Source organism: Cryptomeria japonica, chromosome 11, assembly GCF_030272615.1.
Source record: "Cryptomeria japonica chromosome 11, Sugi_1.0, whole genome shotgun sequence".
Lineage (NCBI taxonomy): Eukaryota > Viridiplantae > Streptophyta > Pinopsida > Cupressales > Cupressaceae > Cryptomeria > Cryptomeria japonica.
The window spans coordinates 438,235,011-438,251,112 of record NC_081415.1 but is presented as its reverse complement, the minus strand read 5'-3'; the positions used below and the strand labels follow the sequence as shown (position 1 = coordinate 438,251,112).

Below are 16,102 nucleotides of genomic sequence, written 5' to 3'. Positions count from 1 at the left end.
CTTCGACTAAGACATTACCAAGGTTTAGATCACTAGAGGTATGACACATAAGAGATGAAATCGAGATTGTGTGCTTGACACTTTACCGAAATGGAAATCTTTTAACATTTGACTTTTAACTAAAAATATATCAACATAATCTAATACTCTCATATGAAATAACAAAAATATTGTAAATCATATAAAATCCTCATTGGAAACAACCTAACCAAAATAAATCCTGCAGAAAGCGAACAAAATTTAAGGAATCTAATTTTCACCATTACAATCATTAGTGGAGAAAAGTTGTACCAATTTCTATAGTTAATTGGTATGCTTCCCCTTGTGTTGACACATTCCCGCGTGCGACCCGCCATTTCTATGGTTTGGCGTGGAAAGTTCAAACAAAACTATATTTTATTTGACGGGGTAAGTTGTGTGAGGTATTTTAAGTTTTGACGCTCAATTGGGGCAGTCAAATTTCTACTGCAGATAGTAGTTGGGCCCTTCAGCCGTCCAACAGGGGGTAGTTTGAAAGGAGTAAAGCCATGGTACCACCTACTAAAGGTTTCAGGCGCCGTCAAGCAAATGCATTCTTACGCTCAGAAGCGGCTAAAAGTTCCTTAAAAAGTGCAAAATTTGTTCGTTTATAAAATGAGTCTCGAGTTTCAATTGGGGCTCAAATATTGAAAAAAGGGTTTAGGCTGGCAGATCGGGCATCTCGAAGCACCAGTTTCAGATCCCTCGTTTTTCACCAATTTTACTTCAAAATTACTCGGTAGGTTCCATCTCATTCTTCCATGAACTCTTGTCTCCTTTTGTTTTTTACTACAATTGTTGTTGTGATTGCACAAATTGTGATGAACACATGTCTGGGCTCGTTTTCCGCATCTTTTCCCCTGTTTCAAATACGTCACTACATAAATTACTGTCTGCCAATTTTTGTTGTTGCATAGATTTTACTCAAACGTGTAGACGGGCGTTAATTGAAGTCAAATGCAGGATAATTTTTTGATCTTGTGGGTTTATTTTGGGCGGATCGGGGGCAGATTGTTAGTGGATGCTACGAGTTGCTGAATTTCGTGCTATATCTAATTGTCGTCAAGTTTAGCTGTTTTTGACCGATTTCTTATTTTGAATTATTTGTGTCGGTGGATTGAGGTCTTTCTGGAGATCCATTGATTTGTGTTGGTTTTCTAGGTTTCCTTTTAGCTGGGAGTGTTTGTGAATTATGATTTATATGTGACTTCAACGACTTTCTCCCTTTAGGGTGTGCTGTCGGAGTTGAAGAACTTAGGGCTTGGAAGATGCTTGTTCATTTGACGAACCCGTGATATTTGTTGTTTTTTATTGTTGTTAGAATTAACAGAGAGTAGATAAGACCAACGAAACTGAATATACGTTGAGCTTGAAGCTGTCCTTGTCGCAGGGTTTCTTTTCTGTAATAGGGGAGGATAGATTTGGAAAATTAGGGTTTGAAGTATTTTGAGTTTAAACAAAACTTATTTAGTGATTTGCCATTGACTAGAGCCGGCACAAGATTTTATTTGCTTATAGATGTTGTAGGCTTTCGTGTGCATTTTACCTATAGATGCATATTTGCTTATATATTAGCAGATGTTCACCATTGTTGAAGCACGTGTAAGTTGAATGCAGTAAAAATAAATATTTGTGAGTTGTATATTTTTTGAATTGTGCCTTGCTTTCTTCTGGATCTAACTCCTCCTTCCTGTTTTGCCCCAGTGGAGTCATACCAATGGTTGAAAACGTGGTTTGAATAAGTGATTCAGTTTCTTAAGTGGGGTTTTTGCTCTGGTTACACAGAAGTCAACGGTGGTGTTGTAAATTATGCAGACATTGATTTCTTCTAAATTTCTAATGTATTAACGGTGCATGAGTCCTGATTCTTATTCCATTGCGCGGTGGAGGAGATATAATTTGGAAGTTTTATATAGCTCTTGGACCACGAGGAAGGTGTAGCTTTTGAACTATACATTTTCATCAGCTTTTCAATCATAAGTCTAAAACAAGATATACATACACGTAGCATTTTTGAGTAGAGTTGGAAGACTCTGGAACACGTTGTTACTCTTAATTTGGAATGGATGAGGACGCTTCACGTAGAATTTCCACCATTTTGAACGGTGGTCTAATCTCATGATGAAGGTTGAAGCATCTCATTGCTCATATATTCCTTCTGTTCTGACAATGCCGGCATCTAGGATCCTAACTTTTGACAATTCAAGGCAACGGGATGAAGAAAGTGCACGGATTACATCCCCAAGAGATGAAAAGCCACATGAAGGGAAGCCTGAGGGAAAGTTTCCCTTGACACGGTGGGAGTTTGTAGCTGCACTCAGTATTTTTATATTATTTTCAATTGGTCTTTTGAGCATATATTTGACAATGCCTTCAGCGGATTATGAGTTCCTTAAGATTCCCCACAGTATTGCAGATCTTCGACTACTCAAGTAAGTCTAACTTGCTGCTTTCCTCACCTTGATTATGAAAATTGTATTTTGTTTCTAGAAATAGATTCAAAAGTCATTAAAAATGCCTTTCTCTCATTGATTATTATTGATGTTTCCAATGGCAACTTCAGCAAAATATGTCCCCAATGTTCTTTATTTTATTCCATTTTTTTAATCCTTTCTTTTTTATAATGTCTTTCTCTAAAATGCTTAATTCCACGATGTTAGTAACTCTGAAAAAACTAGATCTGGTAATGTTAACCGTATGACTGGGGAAGAATTATTTTCAGATGGTGCCTTTCACAACACTCAATATGTTTACAAATTTCAGTAAATGGCAAAGCTTCTCCAAGCATTCCCTTACAGTCTGTTCCTGAGAGGGTTACCTGGCAATTACTTTAGAGTGCTTTTTTTGTATGTTAATGAGGGTTGCCCGTTATTTATTTGATCTTAAGCTTTTAAATCATAGCCTTACACCAGAAACAAAAACTATCCAAGCTAATGTTAGAGGGAAATAAAGATTTTCTTTCATTCCCCAAGGTTTCAGATTTTACTTTGTTTTAGTTCTCTTGGATCTCTTGGATCTGGAATGCATTAAACAGAGAGACGTGATATTTTTTTCTTAAATCATAGTTAACTATTTAAGGTTAGCTCTTGCTTGTATTGTTACAATCTCTCTCTGAAAATCTGATCATAATGCCTAGAAATATGTACTTTGTTCATCTATCTAGAAGTAGAGTGTTTTCTTGTCTTATATTCAAAGACAACTGTAAACTGTTACTAAAGCAAGTGTCTGCCTTCATTGTAGAGTCTTGTATGATACCATGTAATGGGTTTACCGTTATGAAGTTCCAGGATAACTCAAAATCCTTTGAATGGAATGCCACCCTTGTAAGCATACACTCGTTTAGCTTAAGATTGAATGCTGAGCATCTAATTAACTTCACTTAATCAAGTTGATAGGTTGATCTTTACAAACCTTTTGAACAGAGAAATCTCTTGTTTGATTAGGATTTTGGTTGGGACAGTGCTACTCTTTAGTGAGGCAGGAAACCCTTGTGGAAACATTCCATGATTTCCTTGCATTTTGGTGCTAATTTTTCAAGTGAATGGGGTACTTATTGGGTATAAAGTGAAAATACAACCATCTTTGAATAGGGTTTTGAAGGCTTTGAGTAGCATTGACAGACTGTATTAAGATTTGCATTTATCAAGTATAGCATGTTTATGCTTTTTCAGAAAAGAAAGTACTTTGATTTGATTACTTGCCATCCTTTGTTGAAAGTGGCAGCGTATGCTTTGGCAATAAATATAATAATATTAGTGCTGAATCCTGTTTAAGTTATGGTAACCAAGGTATGATCACTTTGTGTTTTTGCAATGCTGTGTTGTTTCAGTGATATCCCCTTTTTGGATTACCTTATATTTTGCCCTAGAATCACAAATTCAATTAAACAGGGAACATGATATAGTTAGAGATATAACTTAACCCAAAGGATGTAAAGCAAGATTGATCCTTGTCGAGATCCTGCAATCATGTTAGACAAATATTGAAGATACAATTCATAAGATCAACCATTACTAGGGTTAAAGATCATATATTCATAATTATCTTAGTCATATAACCTATCTAATTCATTGTTTGGGTTCAATCATAATGGAGCTTGGATAAGGAGACATGATAGGGTGCTCAAAGCGATCCTCTACCATAGGCCCAAGAGCGGATATACCATCCCTCTTGGCCTCATGTGGCCTTCCACCATCCATTATAAGGGTGGCAAGCCAAGCGCTAGAATCAATTTGGCTTTATTGGCAAAAATTCCAGGCAAAACCTGGATAAACTTTATTGTAGTTGAATCTTGTATATATTTGTCGTGTCCCCAATTTGAAAGGTGATAATAAATTAAATTGATTTTTTTAAGGTGTCAAAAATAAATAAAATATCCAATGATGACTTAATATTAATTAATTTAATTAAATAAACAAAAAATTAATATCATAATGTTACTTTATTAAATAAAGTTCTCCAAATGTGGTTGGCCTAATATTCTAGAAGCTTCTTGGAGTTCTTTATAAGGAGACTGGAGGTAGGAAGTAAGGCATGCTTTTTGATGTGATAAACGTTTAGGATTCTTGGAGACGAAAACCTTCAGGAGTTTGATAGAAGGGCTGGACGAAAACCGAGTTCTTCCAAAGGGGTGGATTTGTGACGGACTCTACATTTGTGCCAAATTTGTGAAGTCTTCTGCCGAAGACAAATTTTCAGGAATTCAGTTATTTGCAGAATTGAGGTATTTGATGCCTTTTATCATTCTAAATAAGATAATTGGTTTTCTGAATAATATAATTTCTGTGGGTACCATATCGCCGATATTGGAGGTTTACTATTTATCTGTTCCTCATATCAATATTGACAAATTAACATTATATGGAGAAAGCCGGGACTGGGTTAGTAATGCGATAATAATATTGAAGCCATGGTTTTGATTAATCGGCGGCTCATTGTTAGTGCCCCATCAAAGGTTGATATTGCTAATGTTCCGTGGATTATGGTGACACCGTGGCTTGAATAATATTTGTGGACATTATGAAATAAGCTGACTTCATACACATCCGCACCGAATATATGTTTGACAACATTGGCAGCATTAGAAGAGCTGGGTTGAGCTCTCAGAAGTCAGAACTATAAGGAAAAAATATATTTTGGTGAGTGGAGGTTTATTTCGGCATTGGGTGTTATTGTGGTTGTTTGTGTAGTCAAACGATTGAGGATTCTATAGTATTGTGTATTTAAGCTGGCTCCATTCACGGCGGCGGTTTGCTGCAGAAGGTATCGGGGCATTCAGCTACAGGTTTAGTGAGTATTATTAGTAGCTTTGAAGCACATAAGGATAACATCCAGAAGTACCACAAAGAGAAATATTAAGGAGCTAAGATTTCATTCAAGTTGGTCGATTGTATCTTTATTGTGATGCTGGACTGGAAAGAAGCATTCGGGGTTTCTTTGCTGTACACAATTCTTCAAATGGTGGGAATCCTCGACACTGGTCAGTTTGGAATTTATACAAGTAAGTTTCTGTTATTATTGTTCCTGCAAACAATATATCCTGGCTTGGCAACTTCCAACACCAAGGATAGTTGATATCAATTGTTCTCTGGGTTTAAAGTTTCAATACAAGCTGATATCATTTCATCTGCTGAGAAAGGTCAGAGTTCCATATTGATTATGTGGTGTTTGGTTCTACTTTATTTTCTGAAGTGTATGCGCTGTCTCAATTATCATAGTTTGCATCATTACAAAGTTTCCAATTAAACAAACAAACCCATTCATTGCAACAATCTGCAACACATAAAAAAGCAGACCTGAACATATGCCAAAAACCAGAGTTGAAGGTGGTCTATTTCAATATTTATAGTAAGTTGTATTTTTGCCAAGCCTCGTCAAGTTATAACGGTTTTGGGCAAGTGAAGCCAAGTTTTCACAAATGTGTCAGTTTTGCTGTGCTTTTGTGAGTTAAAATAGTCATGACACAGTGTTGGACTGATTTAACTTAGTGAATTTTGGCAATTTCAGAGTCTTAAATTGAATTTTGTTGCTCAATACTAGAGGAACATTCAAGATACTAGAATAATTTAACTCACCTTCACACATATGTGCACACACATTTCTATATTTTGTGGATATAAACCCCAGTTTTATTATATTTTTTATTGACCTCCTGTGCCTTGGAGCATTGTTAGCCAAGTAAAGAGGAAATGGTCCTTGTAGAAGTGCATGCACAAGCCTAAAGGAATATGAAACATCATGTGCCACAATGCAGTATTGGAGAGAAGGGATGTGTTGTGACGTTCTCACACATCGCCTCATTGCAAATGGGGCCCCCACTTTTTGCTTTCTAGGATTAGTTGTCTTAGCTTAGCTGTTGGTAGTTGTAGGGCCTTTTGCTATTAGCCCTTCGTTTGAAGAGGTGCACTTTCTCAGGTGGCTAGGCAATGGTAGACTCATTTCTCCCTCCTTAGATTGGAAAGAGGTCGAGTGATGTCAATTTGAGCGTAGTAGGTAAGGAAGGTCAGTTGCAGGTTGAAAAGGCAAAATTTGACTAAGTACATGAAGTTTTCCTTTGCTCATTTATAGGAATTCACACATCGTCCTTTGCTCCCTTCTAGGAGCGAGTACGTCTTCCTTTGCTCATCCTTTGGAGTGAAATTCTCTCTCTAAGGCCTTTCCTAAGGCTAATTTGACATATCCACACACTAGGAAGGCAAAATCATGAGGTTTGAACTAATGAAGCAAAGTCAGGTGAAAGGATTAAACAAAGAGTCATCCCTAAGGTCATGTACCTTGCTCACAAATTAGAGTGAATTTTTTAACAAGGACATGTACCTTGCTCCCAAATTGGAGCGAACTTCTCCTAAGACCCTGTCCTTTGCCCCCCAAATTGAGTAAATTTGCTATGAGACCCCTGTACCTTGCTAAGGACATAGACCCCTGTACCTTGCTAAGGACATGAAATCCCGTACCCTGCTAAGGACATGAAACCCCGTACCTTGCTAAGGACATGTACCTTACTCATTAATTTGAGCGAATTTGCTATGAAACCCCGTACCTTGCTAAGGGCATGAAATCCTGTACCTTGCTAAGGACATGAAACACCGTACCTTGCTAAGGACATGTACCTTACTCATTAATTGGAGCGAATTTTCATCAAAGGACATGTACCTCACTCACAAATTAGAGCGAACTTCTCCTTAGAGCCATGTACCTTACATCATATTTGGAGCGAAGTTTGTCAAAATCGTGTACCTTGTCCAAAGTTGAGAGCGAAATTTGTTAAAATCATGTACCTTGCTCTGTGACTGGAGCGAATTTATCTTGGATCCATCCCTTGCATCATATTTGGAGCGAATTTTATCTAGGGTCATGTACCTTACATCATATTTGGGGCGAATTTTCCACCAAACCCGTCCCTTGCTCTTAATTGGAGCGAATCTCTTTAGAATTGTGTACCTTGCTCCATGTTTGGAGCGAATTTTGCTCATGACTGTACCTTGCACCTAAATCAGAGTGAATTTCACCTAAGGTATGTCCTTTGCCATCCATTTGGAGCGAATTCCACTATTAAGGACAGCTTAGACATCAAAACAATCATTTGGACATCACTTCAAAACATTTTCTTCTCCAAAAGTGAATTCAATCAGTACAAGGGTGAGTTCAGCCACTAAAGAATCAGATCCAGTAATCAAGAAGGGCGAATTCTATCAGAACAACAGCAAATTCACAAAGGAAGGAGTGAATGCATCAAAAGGACAACAAATTTGCTCAAGCAAAGGATCGACCTCCCCTAAACCTGCACCTATCAGATCTGCAAATCACATAAAATAAGAGATTAGCTCAAATTAAGAGATTGTATAAGCTGTATATCATATGTGTTTGATGCTGATTTATTTGTTTTGCAGCAGGAAAGGAAAGAAATTAGAGAGACCAGGCTGGAGGAGGATCGGAGCAAGTATCTCAAGGAGAGAATTTCAACATCAAGGTCAAGATACAAGAAAAATGCCTTCAAAGAACTTCATCAACAAACATCAAAGAAGAAAAGATCTCAAGGTGTTCGAAGGCTCTCACCACATATGGTAGCATGAGGATATCACAGACTGTAAAGAAAGATCATTCAACTACCTCAAGGCTGTAGTACTGTTGATGTGTATTTTGTACACAGCCAAACACAGAATAAAATATCCAAATGGTACCTTATCCTCTCTTGGTTAAGGCCTCTGAATGCTGAAGATATCGCGAAAAGGATCAATCAGGGTGACTTCAAGGTTCTTCGTTGTAGGATCTCTATGTGTGGACAAGCACCAGTGGTCGTTGTATATGCTGTTTCTTCAAGGGGTCTTACGTACTTATGAGAAAGCTTGTTCGTGTTACTCTCTTTTGACTGCAAGAACAGGATTTTCCTAACACTAACAGATTTTCCAAAAAAGATCAAAAGATAAGGGTTTCAAGGAATGAATACTAATCTAATCCTAAGAATGACTCAATGAAAGCTAGACTTGGTAAGATTCTACCAATTACAGTATTGCCAAGAAATTACAACTCTACTGGAATTGATGTGATCTTCTAAGGTGATTAAGTAACTTTCAAATCATCAAGGATATAGATACTATCATAGAGATACATATCAATACTTCCAAAATGATTGAAATTTTAAGCTATCTCAATATTTCAAGTTGACCACACAAGGCATCCTCACAATCAGTGAGAAGCTAGTGGTTTGGAACGTGAATCTCACCAAAGATCAAGCACAACACTTAGTCCTTCAAATTTAAACGCTACTTCAACTGAGAGTGATTCAAGAAAATAAACAATCATGAAGATAGCCACAAGTATTGCAATAAAACACCATAACTTCAATATTTTATTGATCTCAAAGCCAAATAGACAACAATTGTTCAAAATTCTTTCTTCACTACTCAATCTTGCTACACAATAACTTTTCTCTCTAAGCTCTCTCTCTTCTCTAACTTCTAAAAAACTCCCAAAATGAAAATGAGTGAGGGTATATATAGCATCCCCAAATACAATGAATGGCCCAGATTGAAAGAAGATCAACGGCTGAGATTTTGACACATAAACCCTAATTAGGGTTTGTTACAAAAAAGGTACCCATTTAGATAAACATTATTAAATGCATAGCCAATATTTAATTGGCACAAATATCGAGGAAACATAGACCAATAGGAATTAAGCTACCACATCATCCTATAACAACTTTTCATCTAGAATTTTGTTCCCTTTCCTAAGCTCCTTTTTAGCATATCCAACGAATCTGGACACAATTCCCTCAATCTCAGCAATGGGAATCTCAGGAAGATTCTTCATTCGTTCTTCCAAGTGAAGGACTTGATCAAAAGCAATGAGAAGAGCTGTCTCCCATCCAGGTTCAAGCTCTTTGGTCTTCTCAATCAGGGACATAGTAGCGAACATCTAATCTCGTTGCTCATCTGTGATGACGTTCTCCTCTTTGCAAAAGATGACCTTGACTCTCTCCTCCAACTCTTGGATGTCCACATCTGTCTCAACCTCGATCCATCTGCCAAGAATGGTACACAACACTTCAAACACCCTATCTTGAATTGGATGAATGGTACCTTCCACTTGACTGCATTTGGTGTTGATGTCTTCAAAGAGGACCTCTTTCATTTGGAGCAGAGGTGACCACTGTAGAAGGTTATGGGTTCCTCCATCCATTATCTTTTCTTGTGCCAGAATCCGTCTCGGTGTTTGTCTTATCACTTGTAGGATAGGAATGATAACATCTCTAGTGTTAGTGAAAGCGACTACAGTTATCATTAGATTATGGATAACTTCAAGGACCTGGATAGCTCGATGAACTGTCTTCATCATTCTTGTTGCAAATTCAACGGCTACCATGTGGGATTTATCAATCCAAGAGTTTACAAGCTGAAACAAGCTCTTGACCCTTTTTGCCTCGCCAACTGATTCAAGAGGGAGTGCTTGTAAAGGAGATACTGCTGGGTCCTGGCGTCTTAAGGGCTGATTGAGATGACTAAAATAGCTTCTCCAAGCACCTCTCTCTCTCTCAAGCTTTTTATTCTTTTCCATTTCTTCTTTAAGTGCTTCAAATGAATCGGTTGCTTCTTCCATTGCTTGCTCGGAGGTAAGTGGACCAAGCTCAAATGTTTCTAAGTCATACTCATCTACAAGAATCTCACCCTCATATTTGTCCACTACTGGCGTAGCTACTTGCAATTTCCTGGATCCTGTTTCATCTCGAATTACCTTGGACATTTTTGTGGCCTTACTCTTTTCCATCATCTCTTGAGAACTCTTTATAAGGCTTTCTAAATCAAATACATCTTCTTCCTCTTCAACCACAACTACCCTTGTCAGTCTCTCTTTTAACCAATCCGGACTAGCAGATCTTGTTTCCTTTACTTGTATTTCTTTAAGCAGTGGTCCATCCTCTCGGAAAGGAGATGTCGCTTCATCATCATTCTTCTCTTCATGTAGCTCATTAGCATCAACTTGGGGAGATTGACTCGACGACTGCTGAGGTGTCTGCCCCTTTTCTTGCTTGTCATTTTGTACCATGGATTCCATAGACTCATCAATTTCATATACCATCTTCTCCTGATCTGCCTTCTTTTCATGTTGAGAAGATGTGCTTGGTGGGTGATCGAGGTTTGTCTTCTGCTTCTTCTTGGTGGATTCCCTTTTCTCAGGTCTTTCTTTCCTCTTTGAGCCTTTGGAATGAGAAGTATTCTCACTCACGCTTGCTTCGCCTTCTTCTGGTCTTGCCTCCAAAGTGAATGTCATTGATACATTCTGCTCTTTCAACTTCTGATGCTGTACATCCACCCATCTGCGAGTGCATGATAAAACAGGAGCCATCAAAGCTCTCAGGTCTAAAACCTCGGACTCATTCCAATCTATTTTCACTTCCTTGTCCTCTTTTTCATAAGATCCAATCTATTTTCACTTCCTTGTCCTCTTTTTCATAAGATGATTGGAGGTATCCACCATTATCTTGGGCCTGATCAACTACTCTATAAACTTTGCATTTCCTGAGGAGATCTAAGGGTAGCTGGGAATGCATCTTTCTCTTAACCTCTAAATCACTTGGGAGATTCATCCAAAAGTCTTCTACCTGAAATTCATGCTTGTATTTCTTTTCGACTGTCTCCTCCATATAACCATGAGGATCAAAATTCTCCCGCGAGGCAAAGAATGAGAATGAGTATAAAGATAATTCCTTCTCTGCATCTTCTGAGGCTTGAGTGTTAGGACATACTTCAAGTGAATTCCCTAGTATGATGGGCACGAGAATCCCATTTCCATGCTTGTGTCTGGATGCCTTTGCATAAGCTGCCAACTGTCTAGTTACCTCAAGTAGCACTATCCTGTCTGTCGGATACCTCGGCAACATGTAGGGAGGTGAAGGACACCCCTGAATTCTGATGTATGTGAACTTTTGAAATTGGATGAACCAGGCGCCATACTTCTTCACAAGGTCTTGTGCATCCAGAGACAGACGATTGTGAATCCCACCTTGCAATATCCTGGTAATGTTCATCGTGAAGGTGTCATTGACTAACTTGTAGTCACTTCTAGGCGGATGATGCAGATGAACATAAGAATCACAAACCCTTATTTCTTTTCGATCACTCCTCTGTGAGGTAGCCCTGCATACTCGAAACTTTTGATTAAAGCATATATAACATATGAGCTCATGTGGAATGATTTGGTCGGTCTTAGCCTTCTTAACTGCATGTCCAAACAATTGCTAATGATTCTGGCCCAATGAAGCATTCCTTTTCCTTGGACTATCATTTGTATGAAGAAGAACATCCACTTTTCGAAGAAGAAAGCTTGAGGAGCCCCTATAACTCGATTGAGCAAAGTTATCAAATCTCTGTACTCCTCCTGGAAATCGATCCTATGTGGCGTATTGGGAATCTTGTTCAGGCGAGGCCGACTTTTGAGCAACCAACTCTTTTTGATGAGATTCAGACACGTATCGGGATCATCTTCATAGATTGACCTAGCTCCTTCTAAGCTTTTGTAAATCATATCTTTATGGTCTAGAAGATGAAGAGCTTCGCTTATGGCTTCCTCTGAAAGGTAAGCTAAGATGTTCCCGTCCTTAGATACGATTGTCCTTGATTGTGAGTCATAGTGGCGGGCACACTCGATCATCAGCTCATGACACTTGACTGCGGGAGGGAAACCTGCCGCCTTGATGATGCCACTTTCAATTATCTTCTTCGCAATAGGTGATGGCTTGCCAATGTAGGGGACCTCTCGAAACTTCTTCATGTTGAAGTTGCCTAAGTTGGTGTCTCCGATATTACTCCATTTGGACACGATCCTGGTCTCCAATTCGTCATTCTTCTGATCTTCTTTGATGAGAGCCGGGCGACTAGTAGATACTCCGGCCTTTGGAGTCGCCATCTTGACACCTACACAACGTTTCAAAATTAGTCCTTGAGCATTAAAGGGTAGAAAATAAGACTCAAAAGGAGGATTTAAGATATTAATTAGGAAATTTCATGATAAATCTAGAATTATTCATTTCCTAATTAATTAATCAACACTTGACTTTTCTTAAAAAAAAAATGCCTAAAATTCAAGTCTTGAATAAGGATATTAAGATAATTTTGCCATACCTCCTCTTGAGCACTTAAAAAAAACTTGACAATGATGAAAGAAAACTTGACTTTGATGGATAAGGCCTAGATTATAGTCCTCCCTTGGATGGATTGCGCCTCCTCTAGCTTCAAAAGAATAAATTCCACCCTCCTTAGTATCCACACTTAGTAGAAATTCGCCTCAAACATGCTATATTTCGCTCCTCAAATTTGCACCTCAACTTCGCATTTAAGAAGGGATGAATGAATGATTAAAACTTGAACAAAGCATCCCCATTATATAGAGCGCTCACCTCTTGTTTCCCCAAAGCCGACTTGCTAATAAAGAGGGAAAAAAATAAATAAAACCTTTAAAAATGTGGGCCAACTTGCCAAATAAAGGCAAAATAATGCCTTGAACACTTATTGATAAATTTTAATTTAAAAATTAATTTTAGATGTCTCTAAGATGCCCCTTTTGATTATTTCAAGGTCAAAAATTAATTTATTAAATTAAAATGCTTCTAATTTAATGCGAATTTGATTTAATCTTTCCAAAGGCCTTGAAGTTAGCAATTTTGGGGGATTTGAGGAATATCAATACTTGACTAAGGTATCAATGAAGAATGCCAATAACTTCGCCTTGGACCCTTAGCAAGGGTCAGGAGCAATTTTTCAAATTAGGCCTTGAATACCTCATTGTTACACGTCCAAAACTTCACCTAGGCATCTTAAATGGCATCTTTTACTGGAGTTTGGGTTTGATTTCACTTGAATTTTGGAAGAAAAGTGCATTTAGGGTTTTTTCGTCCTGGACCCTCAGCAAGGGTCAGGAGCGATTTTTCAAATTTGCTCTTACTCCTCCATCATTTAGCTCCAATCTATTTCACAAGGTTAAGCAATGATCCTCTTCATTCATTCCATGCATGCTTGGTTTGTTATTGCAAGGCAAAATAGGTGTTTGAAAGATTTTCGCCCTGGACCCTCAGCAAGGGTCAGGAGCGAATTTTGCAATTTTGACTAAAAAATCCTCATTTCTTCATCTAAAAACTTCTTCACTACGCAAGACCATGTTCATTTCTCTTTTCAATATGCCTTTGATACTTCATTTCAATCAAACCAAGCAAGAAAAGCCTCCTTCAAAGTTTTTCGCCCTGGACCCTCAGCAAAGGTCAGGAGCGAATTTTGCAAATTAGACTCAATCCATCATCATCTTTCGTTGAAACATTCATTCATCACTAGGTAATGTCCTTCCTTATCCATCCCATCCAAATTTGCCTTGTTTCTGCAAGGTAGAATAAGAGTTTTTCAAATTTTCGCCCTGGACCCTTAGCAAGGGTCAAGAGCGATTTTTCTTCCCTGGCTTAGAATCATCAAGTTTTGGAAGCAAATCTTTATTCATCATGTTTTTAAAGGCCACTTTTACCCCAGTGCATCTTTGTCTTAGCAAAACTCAAAGGAAATAGGTTGATTTTGCCATTTTCGCCCTATGCCTTCAGCAAGGGTCAGGAGCGATTTCGAGTTTTTTGAGCAAATTCTTGATCATTCCAACTTCAATCCACCTCACAATGCCAGGAAATATCTTTCTTCTTGCTCCCAATCCAAGTTTGATTTCGTTTTGCAAGGCAGAATGGGAGATTTTAAGATTTTAGCCTTGGGCCCTCAGCAAGGGTTAGGAGCGACTTTCCTTATTTAGCTTGATTGCTTCTTTGTTGGCCATCCAAATCATCTTCAAAGGATAAAACATACCTTTTCTTATCCATTCCAATCCAAAAAATCATTTTGTCCTTGCAAGAAAGAGGTGTTTTGAGAATTTCGCTCTGGGCCTCCTGAGAGGGCCAGGAGCGAATTTTGCAATTTTAACCAAAATGCTTCACTTTTCACTTTGAAACTTCTTTGCCAAGTAAGATCTCACCCTGTAATATGCTATGAATAGGATTTTATGTCCAAGGAAGGTAAAATAATGTGTTTATAAAGAATTTCGCCCTGGACCCTCAGGAAGGGTCAGGAGCGAATTTGCCTTTCCTGGACAAAACTACTTCATCTTTTGATCTTCAAACAAGTTAGGGGGTTCTATTATGTTCACTTCACCATTCATCATGCCTTTGACATCTCAATTTGACGAAACAAGGCCAGAGATGACTCCAATAGAGATTTTCGCCCTGGACCCTCAGTAAGGGTCAGGAGTGAATTTCTCAATTCATGCTTGTTCCATCATCACTTCGAGTTGATTTCTCGTCTACAAGGAAGAAAACACTATTCCTCTCTCATCCATACCCAAGCTTGACTTGATTTTGCCAGGAAAACAGGTGATTGAAGGAATTTCGCCCTGGATCCTCAGCAAGGGTCAGGAGCGAAATTTAGGTTTTCAACAAAGTCCTTTATCTTTTCAAGTTGAAACTTTCTCAGGCAGGTAAAGGGAGATGTCTTTATTTCGCTCATGTTCAAAACTTGATCTTTTTCCACTGCAAAATAAGGAAAATTCAAAATTTCGCCTTGGGCCCTCAGTAAGGGTTAGGAGCGAATTTGCCTTTGTTGCCCAAAATTCATCAATTTTCATGCTTTCAAACTCTCAATTGCATCAAGTGACGTCCAATCTTCCTTTCGGGAGACCTTGCACAAAACAAGTTAGCCAAAATTAGTGACAAATAAACTTAAACAAAATTTTCGCCCTGGACCCTTAGGAAGGGTCAGGAGCGAAATCTTCATTTCAGGCTAAACTGCTCAAATTTTAAGTTTCAAACCACTTCACAAGGCAAAGTCAGGGCATTTTCAAGGCCAGGAACCAGTTAGCAAGTCCACTCAAAACAAGAAATTGTGTTTAGAATGAAGTTCGCCCTGGATCCTTAGCAAGGGTCAGGAGCGAATACCCTATTTCAGGCATCATCTCGCTCTCCAAAAATCGATCAAAAACCTCTCCAGGCGAGAACACACAAATTCATCTCCAAACACGTTAAAACATAGTCAAAATTATGAAGGAAATCCAGTCTACAAAGAATTTCGCCCTGGACCCTCAGCAAGGGTCAGGAGCGAATTTGACATTTTCAGGCTCTTGATCCATTTCATTCCCTATTTAACTTAGCCCACTAGACTCACTTTCTTCAATGACCATGCTCAACTGACTCAAACTTGGAAACAAACAGGACTTTACCCCAAAAACCTTCTTTCAATCAAGACCTAACCGGAGACCTATCTGATTCCCCTGAAATGTATATTTCATTCTGACAATCCTGAATCTTCGGGAAGACCAACAATTTTCCAAAATTTGATTAGACTTAACTTGGATGAAACCCTAATACTAAGCTTCCAAGGTTCAACCCTAATCTAGCTAGCTCAGACAGACCACTCACTCACTCAAAATCCTAAAAGCAGAGAGAAAAACAAGCAAAGAGAAGGCAAAACCAGAAAACAAAAGAGGGGGTCCCCATTCTAATGGGGTGATGTGTGAAATGGTCACAACAGGTACATAAAGAAAGATAACCCACATGATGGAAGAATGTTTG

General features: G+C 38.4%; 1 protein-coding gene across 2 annotated transcripts in view; it reads left to right on the top strand.

Moving 5' to 3' along the window:
- The first annotated feature begins 421 nt into the window (after positions 1 to 421).
- Positions 422 to 16,102, top strand: part of LOC131077732 (uncharacterized membrane protein At4g09580) — a 40,176-nt gene continuing 24,495 nt past the window's right edge. The window contains exons 1-2 of one of the 2 annotated variants that reach the window (XM_058015280.1): positions 422 to 757; positions 1,723 to 2,450. In XM_058015280.1, the coding sequence (XP_057871263.1) occupies positions 2,137 to 2,450 (314 nt within the window). In that variant the 5' untranslated portion in view covers positions 422 to 757; positions 1,723 to 2,136. Of the gene's footprint in view, positions 758 to 962; positions 1,621 to 1,722; positions 2,451 to 16,102 lie in introns of those variants that run through there. The other variant, XM_058015281.2, reaches the window with a different exon arrangement.